Source organism: Artemia sp. Qi Xiang Cuo, chromosome 19 (assembly GCF_049724085.1).
Source record: "Artemia sp. Qi Xiang Cuo chromosome 19, ASM4972408v1, whole genome shotgun sequence".
Taxonomy (NCBI): domain Eukaryota; kingdom Metazoa; phylum Arthropoda; class Branchiopoda; order Anostraca; family Artemiidae; genus Artemia; species Artemia sp. Qi Xiang Cuo.
The window spans coordinates 53799224-53814088 of record NC_142812.1 but is presented as its reverse complement, the minus strand read 5'-3'; the positions used below and the strand labels follow the sequence as shown (position 1 = coordinate 53814088).

The window sequence follows — 14865 nt, the reverse complement described above, 5'->3', positions numbered from 1 at the left end:
ATATTCGAAAGTGATTGAGGGGCAACTAACCCCTCTCTCACGCCCACCATTTCCCCAAACAAATCAAATCAAAATTTTGAGATAATCATTCTGTTCAATGTAGTTGAAAGTCCTGGAAATTAGCTCTTCGAGGATGATAACCCCTCACAGCCCTCAGAGCAAGGGTTGTAACGCCCTTGGGGCATATAAGGTTTTTATAGAAAGCGTTGTCGTAGAAACTTCAAAAAGGGCTCAGTTGATTGGAAATTGAAAAGGCTAGTGCTCTTTTTAATAGTTGAAAGTGATTGGAGGGCAAGTAACCCCCCATATCATGGCCACTATTACCCCGAACGCATCCAATAAAAATTTTGAGATAGCCATTTTCTTCCACATAGTTGAAAGGTTTGGAAATTATGTCTTTGAGGATGACAAACCCCCCAAAACCCCAAGGGCAAAGGTTGTAAGTTATGCCCTGGGGACATACAAGTTGTTTTTTTTAGAAAATGTTGTCATAGAAACTCCAAAAAAGGCTCATTGAAGTGGAAATTTAAGAGGGCTTGTGCCCTTATTAATAGTCAAAAGCGACCGGAAGGCAAATCCCCCCCCCCTGCGCCCATCATTTCCCCTAACACTTCCGATCAATATTCTGATGTAACCATTTTGTTGAATGTAGTTGAAGGGTCCGGAAATTATGTCTTTGAATATGACACCCCCCCCCTCCCACAGTCCTCAGGGCTAAGGTTGTAAATTATGCCCCGGGGGTATATAAGGTTTTGATAGAAAGCGTTGCAGTAAAAACTTCATAAAAGGGTCATTCAATTGGAAATTGAGAGGACTATTGCCTTTTTTAATAGTCGAAAGTAATTGGAGGTAGTAGTAGTCTTAGCTTTAGTAGGAGTAGTAGCACAAATAGTAATAGTAGCAGTATTTGTAGGAGTAGAAGCGTTAGTATTATGATGCAAATATTCTCGTTTAGTCAGTTCAACATCCCCCACAACAAGCGTTGTAATTTTTAATTTCACACACGAAACTGTTCCTATGATATTGCTGATATGCCCTTTTGACAGCCTGGATACGGATGGCAGGTTGTCATCTGTACAACAGAAATATTCTCTGAAAAATTCATCATATACCTTCATAGATTGTGAATTTTCAGCTAGCCAAAAGACACTGTGCGCATTCATTTAATGCAGCTTCTACGGTTACTGTAACTAACGACACTAATTGCATTAAGTTGAAACTTTTAGGGCATGTTTAGGAGAAGTTTCAATTAAACGAAAACCTATATGCATGCAGGTATGAAAGGGCATATAAGCACTAAAGGGCAAATAAGGATATAGAAAGCGATAATATCATTGATGTTTTAAAGGAGCTAATTTGATTGAAAATTAAAAGTTCTAGTGCCCTCTTAAGAATAAAAAATTATTGTAGGGAATCAGCCCTTCTTTAGCTCATAATTTTTCAGACACTTTCAATCAAAATTTTAAGACAACCATTTTGATCAGCATAGCTGAATGGTCTAGCAACTATATCTTTAGGGTTATTGGGTAGGTCAACCCCCCACAGTTGTGATTTGCTCATTATGCTTAAAAACTAAATGTTGCTTTAAAATTAAATCAAAGCACACTGTTTGTATGCTGGTTGCCAATAAGACATCTCAGCAATATACCCAGAACGACTGAAGGTATTAAGTTCATATTTTCGGGGCTACTTCTATTATTACTTCTGCTCTTAAAATTTTACTAAATCAAAAGTGTAATTGTATCCAGGCTGTGAAAGAGCATAGGCATAATTTTTTTGGGAATGGTAGTAACTTTTATTGATCAGGTCAACTAGAGGATATTTGAGATCTTTTTGGGAATGTTAGTAACTTTTATTACTAACTAGAGGATAACTAGGATTTTTTTTAACTAGAGGATATTTTTTTGGGAATGGTAGTAACTTTTATTGATCAGGTCAACTAGAGGATATTTGAGATTTTTTTGGGAATGGTAGTAACTTTTATTACTAACTAGAGGATAACTAGGATTTTTTTTAACTAGAGGATATTTTTTTGGGAATGGTAGTAACTTTTATTGATCAGGTCAACTAGAGGATATTTGAGATTTTTTTGGGAATGTTAGTAACTTTTATTACTAACTAGAGGATAACTAGGATTTTTTTTTAACTAGAGGATATTTTTTTGGGAATGGTAGTAACTTTTATTGATCAGGTCAACTAGAGGATATTTGAGATTTTTTTGGGAATGGTAGTAACTTTTATTACTAACTAGAGGATAACTAGGATTTTTTTTTAACTAGAGGATATTTTTTTGGGAATGGTAGTAACTTTTATTGATCAGGTCAACTAGAGGATATTTGAGATTTTTTTGGGAATGGTAGTAACTTTTATTACTAACTAGAGGATAACTAGGATTTTTTTTTAACTAGAGGATATTTTTTTGGGAATGGTAGTAACTTTTATTGATCAGGTCAACTAGAGGATATTTGAGATTTTTTTGGGAATGTTAGTAAATTTTATTACTAACTAGAGGATAACTAGGATTTTTTTTTAACTAGAGGATATTTTTTTGGGAATGGTAGTAACTTTTATTGATCAGGTCAACTAGAGGATATTTGAGATTTTTTTGGGAATGGTAGTAACTTTTATTACTAACTAGAGGATAACTAGGATTTTTTTTTTAACTAGAGGATATTTTTTTGGGAATGGTAGTAACTTTTATTGATCAGGTCAACTAGAGGATATTTGAGATTTTTTTGGGAATGGTAGTAACTTTTATTACTAACTAGAGGATAACTAGGATTTTTTTTTAACTAGAGGATATTTTTTTGGGAATGGTAGTAACTTTTATTGATCAGGTCAACTAGAGGATATTTGAGATTTCAACTAGAGGATATTAAACACTACTAGGATATTTGTGTCATGATTCTCAAAAGAATTTATGTTGTTGAAAATTGCTAAAAAGTTTCTCCAACATATAAATAACAGGCTATAATGTTATATAAATACCAAACTATAAATTCTTAAGGAAAACTGGAATAAATCAAACTATTATTTGCTTTTTCCCTGGAAAAGGACCATTCCTGTATAAAACAAAAAGAAATTAATGAAAGAAACTTTTTCCACGAAAAAGGGTTTTCGAAAAAAAGGAAAAACCTCAAATAAATCAGGAATGAATAAGAACAAAATCAAGCAATCTACCAAACGTGAAACTACCAGAAATCAGCATCGATAAATAGATGAAACCCAAAACGAACAGAAATTACAATAAATAATCGAGTCCAACTCAAAACGAGCAGAAATTAATATGAGTAGGGCGGAGAACCCCTATGCCTTCCCAAGGCCAGAACATAATCTGCACTTTACTGAAAAAATATAAATGTTTTTACTTTTATAACTTTAAGAAATCAAATATTAATTAAGATTTTAAGGAGTAAATATCAGCATATTTATATTAAACTGACAATGCACATTCAAACAGAATAACAGCCCAAACAAAAACCTCCACTAAAAAGGAAAAAGATAAGCTAATTAAAATTTTACACTGGAAAGCGTGGGATTTAATGATGTGATTTAATATCCACATTTAATGATGTGGATAAGAAGATTAGATCAGACAAACTTAGTTTAGAGGTCCCATCAGGGTTTTAGGGCCTAAATCTATCATACCACTATATAGATATGTTACAGCTTTTTTGGATCCAAATTATTCAGGAAACAGTCCCCCATACACGTACAGCTTACTAAAATCGGAATTATGTCAGATTTTGCATATAGACTCCTAAGTGGGGAATAAAATTAATAATCTTTGTTTAGATTAAATCCTGAAATGCTTCATTTTTTTCTTTTAAGACTTTTTATTTATTAGGAAAACATATCAACAACTATTACTGTTAATTTAACATTAGACCCCCCTTTGGACGGCACGTACACAGGCAGTAGGGGGGTGGAGGTGGGCAGGTTCCTCTAGAGCAGTGGTACACGTACCCCTTGGGGGTACGCAAAACTTTTGGGGGGTACGCGACTGGCCAACAAAAAACCTTTAACTCTAGGATTGGCAATTCTATTTATATTTTAACTGTAGTTTACTTAGTACCAGTAACTGAGAAGGGGTACCTAAAATATTTTGTAGGTAAAAAGGGTACAGTATCTAAATAAGTTTAAGAACCACTGCTCTAGAGGTCCACAATCCCCCAAAATATCGAGATTTTCGATTAATTCTCAAGAATGCAACAAAACAAAAATGAGTCAACTAAATAGATGGATTATAAACGAACAAAATAACATTAGTATATAAATAAATAAAACAAATTAATAAAATAAAATTAATACAAAATGTTTAAAAAAAGACAGAAAATAGGAATAGCACCTATACAAATAAAAAGAAATGAAAATACAGAAAAAGGCATAACATTTCAAAAAAAAAAAAATTATTCACTAATGGTAATAAAAGACTGAATAGTTCGGCTTCATGTCCGGAAGCCTTTATCAACGGGAATAAATTAACAAAACCAAAAAGACACACAAAACTAAATTAAACAAAGCATACATACAAGCTTTTAATAATTCAAATAGCGGTAACGCAAAACTTAACTGTGATAACACAAAACATACATTTTAAAGAAAAAGAAAATGAAATTACAAATTTTTATTTTTTGTGAATTTTATCATTTGTGTTTTTGCCTTTTCTTTATGTTTTGTCTAATGTAGCTTAATTTTGTTTGACTTTTTTTATGACTTATTGACTTTTTCTGTAATTACAATTTGTGAAAAGAAAGAATTCCACTGTATTATTTGAAATATTATTCCCGTTTTTCTATATTTTCATTTTATTTTATTTGAAAATGGAAAGCCAGTGCGGCGGTCTAAGAAATTATTTAACAGTACCTGTTGCATAATAAGCTGCTGTCGTTCTCTAAGGCGCTCTCTCTCATTTTGCAACCGCTGCAGACGCAACTTTTGCTGTTGTTGCTACAAATAGAAAAATTTATTTACTGAGGAATACCAAACATGTAAAAGTAATATTGAATACCAAAATCAAACATATTCTACCCTCTAGCAATTATATCGATACTTGCAGCAGTCTGTCAGACAAAAAAAAAAAAAAAAAAAAAAAAAAAATAAAAAGCGCATACTGAAAAACAAATAACAGAGAAATGAAGATCGAGAATGGCACTCTGTAAGACCAACAAAATACTAGATCAATATTTCGAAAAAAAAACGCTTTCTCTTATAGCACTGAAGAAGGGAAACAGTTGTCCTCCCGAAATAGTTGTCTTGTTTTGTCTAGTATTTTCATTGGCCTTATAAAAACCCCATTCTCGATCTACATTTCTTTATTTTTTTATTCTTTGTTATGGCAGGCCAATGTGGTTTACAAAATTATCCAGCACATACCCTTTTGTGAGGATAGAAGAAACACACCCCCGCCTCGCCAAATTTGACAGGCTTTGCTGCTAGTAATAAATAATCGCATGAAAGTTACTACAAAAGTGAATCAATATTATTTATGAATTTCAAATTGCTTCTCTTTATAAGATATATATTCTTTACATTCCCCTCTCTTCTCTACCCCCGTAAAGACTCGCGATTAAATGTAAAACGCAGCCAAATTTAGAACGAATAAAATTGATCATAAAAAGTGACAACGAAAGGTAGCCCTTGAGCTAGAATTACTAAAAAATGTTTGCTCTGATACTTTTTTTTACCCACCAATACGTTTAAAAGTAAACATGACCTAAATATACAAACATTTCACTTATACAAGCAATTCACTTTATTACGACTAGAACGTGATACTTGTGAGAAAAACAGCGCATTTTAAGCAAACGACTCAGATACGCTCTTTTGAATCGCCGAATAAGACTTATATCGCGTTATGAGCCCAACAACAAACAAACAGAAAGTTAATAAATGATGAAAGAAGAAGAAAAAGAATATTCACAAAAAAAGCTTTCGATAAACCAAACAAAAGAGACAAATAGATTACACTTTAGAAAAACAAACGGCTAAATCATGGTTCGGATCAAGCGAACTTTTTTTGAGAGGGGGTTAAACCCCCTCTCATAAAATTATATTTTAGTTACCATTTTTGTATATCTCAAGACGGATACTTAAATCACACCCAGGGGGAAGGGGTATAATTTATCCTAACTTCCAATAACGACAACAAGAGGATTAATAACTTCATATATTACTGTAGCTTTAGAGTTCTAAGATGAGAGACTCACCCAAGATGAGAGACTACGAGGGTTCTTGCAATACCTATAATATTAGACTAGCACGGACTATCGTGTTATCGTATAATATCGGACTTTATTGCGCTACTTTCTTTAAATAGGGTTTATTTGGCCAATATTTGTTGGTTTTATATGAGCCAACTGTCGATGATAAGTAAGCATAAGGGATAATGATAAAGCCATAAAATCGGCTAACTTTTGTACATATGATGGGGCAATATCTAGCTCCTTTAGGGAGAAGGGGGAGGAGGGCTGGGACACAACGGCAGCAATTATTAAAAATAGAAATATTGAATGGAAAACCTACTGATATTTCTTTTTCCTATCTTATTCTGCTCTATAATTCGTTTTGACCAAAAGTTTAGTTCAACCATTCAGCTAAGGTAAACCCAAATGTTCTTGCAGGCAGATAATATCACAACTATGAGACAACTGTCTTTAGAAGAGGGCACAGCCGTTATGATCCAGGAAAGAATTCAAGTTGTAGAATCAGTCGTATACTCAAACTCTTTAACGGCAAATTCTCTTTTGTTTCAAGCATAATAACATTTTCAATATAAATCTTTTGAAAGGCAATCACCAAATAAAACACTATTTTTTACTTATTTTCATTTACTCATTTACCTGTTTACTTATTTAAAACACTTATTAAACAAATAAAACTTGAGCGTAAAGTTCAGGGAGGCGGTCTATTATTACAGATACTATTTTAGATTTACTATTTACTTTTAGTAAACTTGACAACATGAGACTATGAATTTACTATTTTTATTATAGAACACTGTATTTATACACTATATTCAGTAAAGAAAAGGAAAAGTAAGGAAAAGTTCAGTAAAGACATATGTTTTTTTCTAAGCTTCTTTTTTGATTGGATACATTGGAAAATGCCTTAAAAAATGCCTAAATTTTAATATTGAAATCAGAGACATGCAAGAGAATTTATTTTGGAAAGAATGAATGAGAGGCAATTAAAAACCTGCATATCAATTGCAAGAAAGAGCTTACAGGCAAAATAGAATTTGAAAACGGCAAACTTAGTCAAAGAACAAGCCGTTAACTGGACTTGGCGGCTTTTGCAGACACGTTTTCATGTCATACTAGGCCTATGAAAAAAGGAAAAGGAAATAAAAAAATGCGAATTTCCAAACCTGCTGAGATTGAGCTGTACTGACTGTCGGAGAGCTGGACGTTTGGTTGAGCATCGCTGGATTCACAACCATTGGCGGTTTTTGTAGATGCTGAGCTGTGGGTACAAGGAAGATATTATTATTATTATTATTTATTTTTAACCCACACTATACAGAGGTACAATACGTGGAGTATCACGGGTAAAAACAAAAAAAATGCGACACAATAAAATATATAAAAAAAAAATTACAAAATTACAGTTTAAAAAATAATAATTTAAAAGAAACGAGAGCAAAAAAAAAAAAAAAAATAACGTGAAAGGAGGGGGAAAAGAGGAAAAAAAAAACAAAAAAAAAATGACAACGATCAAAGGATTTAATTCATTCAACACTTTATCTAGAAATCCAGTTGAGGAGGGAGGTAGGACTAAAATTACTAGTGATTCTGGGGGCGGGCTTTCGCTTACTTTTGTGCAGTTTTCACTTGCTTGTTTGTCAGGCAACAACAACTCTAAATGTCAAAACAGTTACACAAATGTGCATTTTAAAATGGCAAATTTATAACTTTTGAAGATTTGTTTCGTCAAAATCGAAATAGACGATTAAAACTGAGAAAAAATAATACGTTTCCTGTAGTATTTAGGGCAATTTTTTTTCAAACATAATCCATATGGAAGAGATGCAACTTGGACCTCGAAGCCCCGCAGATACACCCATGTATAAAAACAACTTAAAATGTGCCCAAGGCTCACCACCTCTCTATAAAAATATTGAGGATATACCATATATCTATTATCTGAATAATAGATATTGGATACCAGATAATATTGAAAAGGCACTGCAATACAAAAGCAACCGAACAAGAATTGCGGTATTGTTACAACTGCTATCAGAGTGGCTATATACAGAGATTAATACAAAAATCTTTTTCCACAAAATAAGTTTTTTTAAAGAAAACTGAAGAGCTCCATAATCTTCCAATCGTCGAATAATCTCCCAAGCGTAAAACTACCACAAATTGCGGAAATTATAATAAATAACCGAGTCAAACTCAAAACGAGCAAACATTAACATGAGTAGGGCTGACAACCCCCATGCCTTCTCAAGACCAGAACATAATTTGCACTTTGCAAAATACGTTTTAAATTTTTTATTTTTATTGACTTTAATAAATAAAAAATTATTAAAATTTTAAGGAATAAATATCAGTATGTGTATATTAAACTGACATTCCACGGTCTTTTGTTTTTTTTTAGTAAAGTGCAAATCATGTTCTGGTCCATTTGGCTATTTTCATTTCGTTAGTTCAACGTCCCCTACAATAAGCCCTGTTAGCTTCAACTTTACACAACAAACTGTTCGTAAGATATTTCTGTAACGCCCTTTTGACAACCTGCATACAGACGGCATGTTGTGATTCAGTTCAGCTTCTCCACTCCAAATTCCCTGAAAATTTCATCTTCACACCATTAGGCATAGTTGTAATAATACTCACAGTAATAGTATTGGTATTGCTAGTAGTAATATTAATAGTAACAGCGGTAGTACTAGTAGCAGCAGTAGTATTAACGTATTGCCTTTTGGTCAGTTGAAATTCGCTCTCATCAAGTCCTGGAAGTTCCAACTTAATACAATTAGCCATTGCTATGGCATTGCTGATATGTCCATTTGATAACCTTTAAATTCATTTACTTCTTAAAAAGTTCATCTTAATGCTCTTAGCCTTACAAGTAGGTGCAATAGAAGTAGTAGTAGTATTAGTAAATGTAGCAGTGATAGTAGTATTAGCAGTAGTATGCACATATTGCCTTTTCTTCAGATGATCTGCCTCTTTAAGCATTCTCTAAAAATCTAAACTTAATACCCAAATCAATTCTTGAGACACGCTTTTTTGATAATAGGCATGCACATAGTGTCTTTTGATTTAGTTAAATTTCCCTTCAATATTGTAGATCAGTTGTGTGGTAATATTAGTTGTAATAGTTGCGGTAGTTGTAGTAGTAGGCTAGTGGTAGCATGCAAATATTGCCCTTTTGATCATCTCCCTTATCATTTCCTGAATTTTCCAAATTAATATATTCAGTAATTCCTGAGTTACGCCCTTTTGACAGTCCGTATATACATAGTGTATTTTGATTTAAGTCAACACTTCCCTCATCATTCTCTGAAAGGCTCATCTGAATGCCCTTCTACTTTTCGGAATAAGTTCAAACATGCATACCTTTCTCAATAGCATATACTATATGTGAACAATGAACGAATTGCCAAACTTACATTCCTTACCCTGAGGGCTGTGGGGAGATTGACATCCCAGACATAATTACTGGACCTTTTAACAATTCTGAACAAAATAGCTCTCTTAAAATCCCTCCATCACTTTTGACCCTTAAAAGGGGGCTAGAACTGTACATTTTCAATAAAATGATCCTCCTCTAAAGTTTACACGGCCGTCCCTTCCATAGAAACCACAAATGCCCCCGGGACTTAACTTACAACCCATGCTCCCAGACTTTGGGAGGGGGGAGTCAATCCCGAAGACATTGTTATGTGAACCTAGGGCTATTTTTTGAACAAATGAATATCTCAAAATTTCTATCTGATACATTTGGAGAAAATAAGACGTGATGGGAGGGGGCTAGTTGCCTTAAAATGACTTTGACTCTTATAAAAGGCACTAGAACTTCTGATTTCCAAACCAATGAGCCCCCTCCGAAGTTTACACGACCACCCTTTCCTTAAAAACTTTATATCCAACGGGGCATTACTTACAACCCTTGCCGAGGGCTGCGGGGTGGAGGGGGAGTTGTCATCCTCAAAGACAAAGACTTTCAACTACGGTGAACGAAATGCCAATCTCAAAATTCTGATTGGATGTGTTTGGAGAAATGATAGGCGTAAGGGGGGGGGCTGGTTGCCCTCCAATCACTTTCGACTGTTAAAAAGGACACTAGAACTTTCAATTTCCAATCGAATAAGCCCCTTTCGAAGTTTCTACGACAACTCCTTCTAGATGAAGTGCCCTGTTCTGAAAAAATAAATAAAAAATAATACATTGTACCCACATCGCTCTTTACTTAGGCGATAGCGCTGCCTATGATTAGCTATTGCCAATAGTTGTCATTAGCTATTAAAATCTAAAGCTACATAACCAATCTAATAAAAATTAACTAAACTCAAGATGAACAATACTAAGATAATTTATCATAGAAACCTTTTATTGTATCGACCCAGTCGTCCTAGAATATCATGGGAGGGCTCATCGGAACAGAAACTAAAAGTTCTAGTGCCCTTTTTGAGTGACCGAAAAAAATGGAGGGCAACTAGGCCCCCTCCCACGCTCATTTTTTTCCTAAAGTCACCCGATCAAAATTTTGAGATAGCCATTTTGTTCAGCATGGTCGAAAATATGATAACTATGTCTTTTGGGATGACTTAATCCCCCGAAGTCCCCGGGGGGAGGGCTGAAAGTTATGAACTTTACAAAAAGTTAACATATAGTATTTGTTATTGGGAAGTATACAGACGTTTTCAGGGGGGATTTTTTCTGGTGGGGGGCGGGTGTTATATGGGAGGATCTTTCCATGAAGAAAGTTTACACGGGAAAGGGAAATTGCTATGAAGGGGGTGAAGGATTTCCCAGCATTATTAAGAAAGAGATCAGAAATTAAACAAAAAAAAAAAACAAGTTTTTCAACTGAAAGTGTGGAGCAGCATCAAAACTTAAAACGAACAGAAAATATTACGTATGTGAGTGGGTTCACCCCCTAGTCAATACCTCGCTCTTTAAGCCAAATATTTTTTAGTACTTTCATAAGAGCTATTTATTCTAATTAACGGCCTTTGTGATTAAGGGTCATTTTTAAAGAATTGGAACAAAATTCGAACTTTAGCTTAAAGAGCAAGGTATTGACTAGGGGGCGAGCCCCCTAATATACGTATTAAAAATCTATCAATATAGAAGTTCGTTACGTAAGTTAATTCGTAAGTTACGTATATTTATTACTAATAAAAACGTTTGTAAATAAAATTAAACAAGTTTCGAGAAAGCCATTAAACCAAATAAAAGTAAAATTAATATGCAAATTTTATTTTAATTATTCATGTACGGTGAGCCAAAATCAAAACCTGCATTAATTCAAAAACGTTCAAAATTAAATAAAAAAAAACAAGTTTTTTTTAACTGAAAGTAAGGAACGACGTTAAAACTTAAAACGAACAGAAATTATTCCGTATATGAAAGGGGATGTGCCCCCCTAACACCTCGCTCTTTACGCTAAAGTTTGACTTTCTCACAACTCTATTTTTTTTAAACAATAAAAAAGTTTAGTGTAAAGAGCAAGGCAATGAGGAGGGGACAACTCCTTTCATATACGGAATAATTTCTGTTCGTTTTAAGTTTTAACGTCGTTCCTTACTTTCAGTTAAAAAACTTGTTTTTTATATTTATTGAAATAAAAATGAGGATCTTCATGCCCAGCATTGAAATCTCTTTCATTTCGTTTTAATAAAATAGGTAAATGGATGGGTATAATTGTATAAAATTTTTAATATCCTTGACGATACTGAGATAAAAAATGAGGATCTTTTTGCCCAGCATTGAATGTTTTTCCTTTCATCGGAGTACAAGGCGCGTGGAAACGTGAAACTATTTGAAAAATATAAGAAATCACATGCAAAATCACCAAATCTCGATGTTGATTCATCTCGGGAAAGGGGAATCCAAAATTCGAAGAAAGTCGATTTTCAGCAGAAAATCATTTTGAAGCCCAATAGGAAAAACACGCACCACAACCTATAAAAAGTAGCGTAAATTGTACACCTTTACTATGTGTGGCAGTCCTGGTCAAACACTACCATTGAAGCTAATCAAAATAGATTATGATAAGTGAAGGAAGTATGTTATTTTTATATTAAAGTTGTTGGAATAAAACATAGAAGTAGCGAATTTAAACCGGTCTAATTGTCAGACATACATATATATGTTACCGTGAATGTCCGCAGATTGGTGAATGTCCGAAATACTTTTTGTCTCCTTGGATTTAGTCAGCATTGCCGGTCAACTCTTTCAATTTAATGTAAGGTTTGATGATGGCAGGTTAGGTTAGACTAGATTAGCTTAGATTTTTAACCCATTTCTCACATTTAGAACCAAATTTAACCTAACCTAAACTAACATAATCTACCCTAACCTAACTTTTACCATCATGGCTTACATAAGACTGAAAAATCTGACTTGCAAAGCTAATTGAATCCAAGTAGAGAAAAAGGAATTTCGAACATTCACTGTTGAATGTCGACATTAACCAGATTTCGGACATTCACGGTGAGACATATAAAAAAAAAACACATTTGTAATAGCTCAAACATACAAGTCCTTGACACAGAGAAAGCTTAAAAATTATTACAGGTTCAAATAAGTGATCTCTTCTCTTTTTCATTGTCTAATCTAATTTGGCTCTTTTATTTTGACATTTTACAAATTTTAATAAAAATACATATTCAAGTAATTTGCTATGCAAAATCAAATGAAAAAGGGTACTTACGGATGCGAGGATCAAACCACGTGGTTACTTTTGTTGCATGGTCGATGAAGTAAATTTCTCCCTGTGGCGTCATCGCTTGCTCCCAGCCATCTGGAAGTGGGCCAATGGCTTTAACTTGTTGGTCTAAAAGAAAACAAAAACTAAAATAAATAATCGAGTTTCTTAAGGATTTTACGTCCCTTTCTTTTTAAATAAAATTTACGCTTTCTTTTTGGTTTTAAGCAGAACCTAGACCATGGGATTTTCACTCTTCAAGAGTTTCTATCAGTGATATTTGAGACTGTGACTTTTCTTCAGAGGACAAGTCTGAAACGTTCCTTTCCACAGAGTTTTTGGACTTTTAAAATTTTTCATTCAAAGCAGTAGCTTTTTTGCCCTTTCAAGGACCCACACCAAGTAATTTTTACTTCTCCCGATAATCTCGATAATTGTTTATTATTACTTATTTTTTAAGAAGAGCCCAGACCTTTAGAATTTTCACTTTTTTTTCAAGAATTTTATTAGAAAAAACTGAAACTGACTTTTTTCATAGAAAAACCTGAAAGAATTCCGTAGGACTTTTTTGTTTTTTGGACAAAAGCGGTTACTGCTCGTTTTTATTTCATTTTTTTTTCTTTATTTTTAATGGACTCTCACCACAAAATTTGCACACTTCAAGAATTTCTATCAGCAAAAAGCGAGACTGAGACTATTTTTCAAAGGAAAAGTCTGAAACTTTTTTCCCAGTTTTTGGACCTTTAAAATTTTTGCTTAAAGCAGTAACTTTTATTTTTTATTTTTCAAGGAACAAAACCAAATAATTTCTATTTCCGTATAGAATCCCCATCAGCAAAACTGAAAGAGGATTTATTCCGTGAAAGAGCCTGATACTTTTTTAAAGTTCATTTAGGCTATTTTTTTAGGCTATTTTTTTATGAACATAACAGTATTTGCTTTTGTTCTCTTTTAAGAACGACTCCAAACAAGGAATTTTCCTTTTCCTCAAGCTTTATCAGCACAACTGAAACTGAAACCTTTTTAGAGAAAATACTCTGCACTTTATAAAAGTTTACTTTTACATGTCCTTCATTTTTAAACAAAAGCAGTAACTGTTTTCTAGATTCTTTTTTTTTTTTTTGTTCTTTTTTTAGGAAGAGCCCAGACATATGAAATACAAACTTGCTTCAAGAATCTATCAGGAAAAACTGAAACTGATTTTTTATAGAGAAACCTGAGAGATTTCTGAAGGGCTTTTATATACCCTTTGTTTTTTGAAAGAAAGCAATTACATTTTGTTTTCATTTCAAATTTTCTCTTTTTTTGGAAAAGCCTGACTACATAATTTTCACTTTTCTTAAAAATTTACATCAATTAAAACTAAAATGCAACTTTCTTCATGAGACTAGGCTTTTATATGTCTCTTCCTTTTTAACAAAGGCAATATTGGTTTATTCATTTTACAAAAACCCCCAATGATTTCCTATTTCCTTAAGTACACCATCAGAAAACAACGAATAGGACTTTTTTTAAGCAAAAAAATCTGATGCTTTTACACAGGCTCTTGGCATTGATATATCCTTTCTTTTCTTTAGAAGGACCCAGCACAAAGAATTGTTCTTTTCTCGAGAATTTACATCAGCAAAAACTAGGATTGAGAGTTTTCAGTAAAAATGAACATTTTTCCAAGGGTCCTTAAGGCCATTATATGCAAATACGAATAAAAGAAATAGTTTTTGTGAAAGTGATTTCTCCAAGATGATTGCATCAATTGCGAGTGAGAGAAAATGTCCGAATTTTTTAACGTTTATTCTTAGGCTTTAATACATACTGAGGAATTGAGTTAAGCCTATATATTTACTCTTAGGCTAAATACACAGAATATTACTGGAGACAGTATGTAGCAAAAAAACTTCAACTTGATGTTCCGCTTATGTAACTCTTAAAATTCTGCCAAAACAAAAAGAAGGGATTATTCAGTTCTTGTTTAAAAATGTT

The 14865-nt window shown here is 33.3% G+C and overlaps 1 protein-coding gene across 1 annotated transcript in view; it reads right to left on the bottom strand.

Moving 5' to 3' along the window:
* Positions 1-14865, bottom strand: part of LOC148941000 (transcriptional coactivator YAP1-like) — a 59695-nt gene that overhangs the window by 15412 nt on the left and 29418 nt on the right. The window contains exons 5-7 of the mRNA XM_089105459.1: positions 12892-13014; positions 7370-7464; positions 4867-4950 (exon numbers count right to left, since the gene is read on the bottom strand). Coding sequence (XP_088961585.1) covers positions 4867-4950; positions 7370-7464; positions 12892-13014 — 302 coding nt within the window. The remainder of the gene's footprint in view (positions 1-4866; positions 4951-7369; positions 7465-12891; positions 13015-14865) is intronic.